Source organism: Myxine glutinosa, chromosome 5 (genome assembly GCF_964187855.1).
Source record: "Myxine glutinosa chromosome 5, kmMyxGlut1.1, whole genome shotgun sequence".
Lineage (NCBI taxonomy): Eukaryota > Metazoa > Chordata > Myxini > Myxiniformes > Myxinidae > Myxine > Myxine glutinosa.
The window spans coordinates 26,373,942-26,377,059 of record NC_136265.1 but is presented as its reverse complement, the minus strand read 5'-3'; the positions used below and the strand labels follow the sequence as shown (position 1 = coordinate 26,377,059).

The 3,118-nt window shown below is 50.3% G+C and overlaps 1 protein-coding gene across 1 annotated transcript in view; it reads right to left on the bottom strand.

The window, feature by feature from the left end:
• LOC137427819 (dual specificity mitogen-activated protein kinase kinase 6) overlaps window positions 1-2,826 on the bottom strand; it is an 80,620-nt gene extending 77,794 nt beyond the window's left edge. The window contains 2 exon segments of the mRNA XM_078777755.1: window positions 1,947-2,013; window positions 2,715-2,826. Coding sequence (XP_078633881.1) covers window positions 1,947-2,013; window positions 2,715-2,720 — 73 coding nt within the window. The 5' untranslated portion in view covers window positions 2,721-2,826.
• Between the last annotated feature and the right edge of the window lie 292 nt (window positions 2,827-3,118).

Here is a 3,118-nt window from a genome sequence, read left to right as displayed (position 1 = left end):
CCGGTGCAGCTGGCGATCATCCCTCCTTGTGGTTCTGCGGGGACGTCCTGGCCTCGGTATTGGAGTAGGGACAGCCCTCTGAGCATTTCGTTTCAGGATCTTTGACACCTGACCTTGAGTGATGCCATTCCGCCGAGCAATAGCACGCTGTTTCATGCCGTAATTTCGTAAAGCCACCACTCCATGACAAACAGCATTGTCGAGTTGACGGACCATCTCCAGAGGAAGCGGAAATAACTTTTGGAGACGTGCAGCAGTTGTTTTCCACTAATACAGAACGCAACAACCCTTGTATACCCGACTGTGAAGCCAATCATCAAATGCACCTGTCCGTACATTTTGCCAAGCCACCTGTGATATAATCCTGTTGTTGACTTCTTGCTGCGGCAGACAATCAGTGACATGGTTCTTTTAACAAAATAAATCACCAAAGTGTAAAAGAAACTCACCAGATTGATATGCTGAGTTAAGAAAGTAAACCCAAGTCAAGAAAAAAAAAAATTCCATATTAAATCCCAAGTCTGTATATAGATATACGTATATATATATATACAATTATACATATATATATATATACACTGATATGCACACACACACACATATATACTGATATGCACACACACACAAACACACACACACACACACACTGATATGCACACACACATACACTGATATGCGCACACACACACACACACACACACACACACACACACACACACACACACACACACACACACACACACACACACACACACACACACACACACACACACACACCGATATGCACACACACACGCAAATATACTGATATGCACACACCCATGGACTGATATGCACACACCCATATATACTGATATGCACACACACATGCACTGATATGCACGCACACACATACACTGATATGCATGCACACACATACACACACACATATGGGCTACACACACACACACACACACACACACACACACACACACACACACACACACACACACACACACACACACACACACACAGACACATGTCTTGATATGCACAGACACATGTCTTGATATGCACACACACATACACTGATATGCACACACACATACACACTGATATGCACACACACACATACACTGATATGCACACACACACATACACTGATATGCACACACACACATACACTGATATGCACACACACACATACACTGATATGCACACACACACATACACTGATATGCACACACACACATACACTGATATGCACACACACACATACACTGATATGCACACACACACATATACTGATATGCACACACACACATATACTGATATGCACACACACACATATACTGATATGCACACACACACATATACTGATATGCACACACACACATATACTGATATGCACACACACACATATACTGATATGCACACACACACATATATGCACACACATATACTGATATGCACACACACATATACTGATATGCACACACATATACTGATATGCACACACATATACTGATATGCACACACATATACTGATATGCACACACATATACTGATATGCACACACATATACTGATATGCACACACATATACTGATATGCACACACACACACACACACACACACACACACACACACACACACACACACACACACACACACACACACACACACACACACACACACACACACACACATACACACACACACACACACACGGGCGCGGCAGGAAGGATTACAAGTACCGTAGTTGGGAACAGGGCGTACCGACTGCCCCCTTGCCCTTCGCAATCCCAGCACGAGTTTGCATGCAAAAGATTCCACCATCGGAGCCAAGTGTCCATTTGCACTTTACAAGACATGCTGCAATGGGCGGGCACTCCGCACTCCGCACACTCACTAAGTGCATACACGTCGAACCAAACCGTGAGCTCTCGGCACGCCTTGCAACCTCACCTTTGCTTTTTTCCATGACAGGGGGCACATGCACCCCTCCGCGCCGTTTCTCGCCTTCCGCTTCACTCTGCACGCCGAGTTCCGCCCGGTGTGGGGAGAGAATTACCGACGGGGGCAAGAGGGGGGCGAGAAGGGAGTGGGGGTGGATTACATCGGGGAAGTCCCGGTACCGTGCACGCCACGTTTGCTCGCTTGCACACACGGCCGCACTCCTCCCACTCCCTCCCTTACAATCCCCCCGTCCCACCTCCATTTACAGGACAAAGCCGGATGCAAACAACGCAACGACAGCGTGCTGAAGGGGGCAGGGGGGTGATGCATTAGAGAGTGCACAGCGTTAGTTTGCATTGTGAAAATGGCCGTTATTTATGCTGCAAACGCACTCCCTTCTCCTCGAATTCCCACATTTTCCCTGCAAGGACCGAGCCGCAAAGTTACAAAACCCGCAAAGCGCCAGTTGCATTTCAAGCACCGCTCCAGACCCCCTCCTCCTCCTCCCCCCCCCTCACCCTCACCCCCTCACCCTCACCCCCTCACCCCTCACCCCCTCACCCCCTCACCCTCACCCCCACACCCTCACCCCCACCCCCACCCCCACCCATTCCTCCCTCTCGTGGGGCCTGCGCACCAATGTTTGCAAACGGGCAGTTCGGAGTCGCATTCCTTCCATCGATACAGCCGCAGCGCGTCCATGCAAAGCATTGCATACGGAGCACGGGCCGCCATAACGCACGGACAGGCACACACACTGGCAGTCCTGGCACGCACTTGCATGTCTCGGGAGCTCGCTCTTTGCAAGGTCGGTCGTGTCGTGTCCGAGGCGCGCGCACGTTGACGCACGCACGTTCCCGGCTTCCCGCGCTACCAACATTGGCGCCACGCCCCCTACTGCAGTGGCCACGCCCCTTCAGCGCTCCACTCCGCCCCTCAACGCCTCGACCTTAATACTTTTCTCAGAATCTCTTCCGCTGCCATAGCAACAAATGCGCATAGTTTTCTTTTACAAACTCTCAGCAGGCGAACCATCCTCGCTTAACTTTCATCCGTTAATAGTTCGATGAGCACCCCTTCCCCTCCTCCCCTTCCTCCCTCTGTCCTCAATCCGCTGAATGACGTCAGCGCTCTGTTATGATGCGGTGAGCGAGCCGAGACTGGGTGGGGGAGCTGCGCCG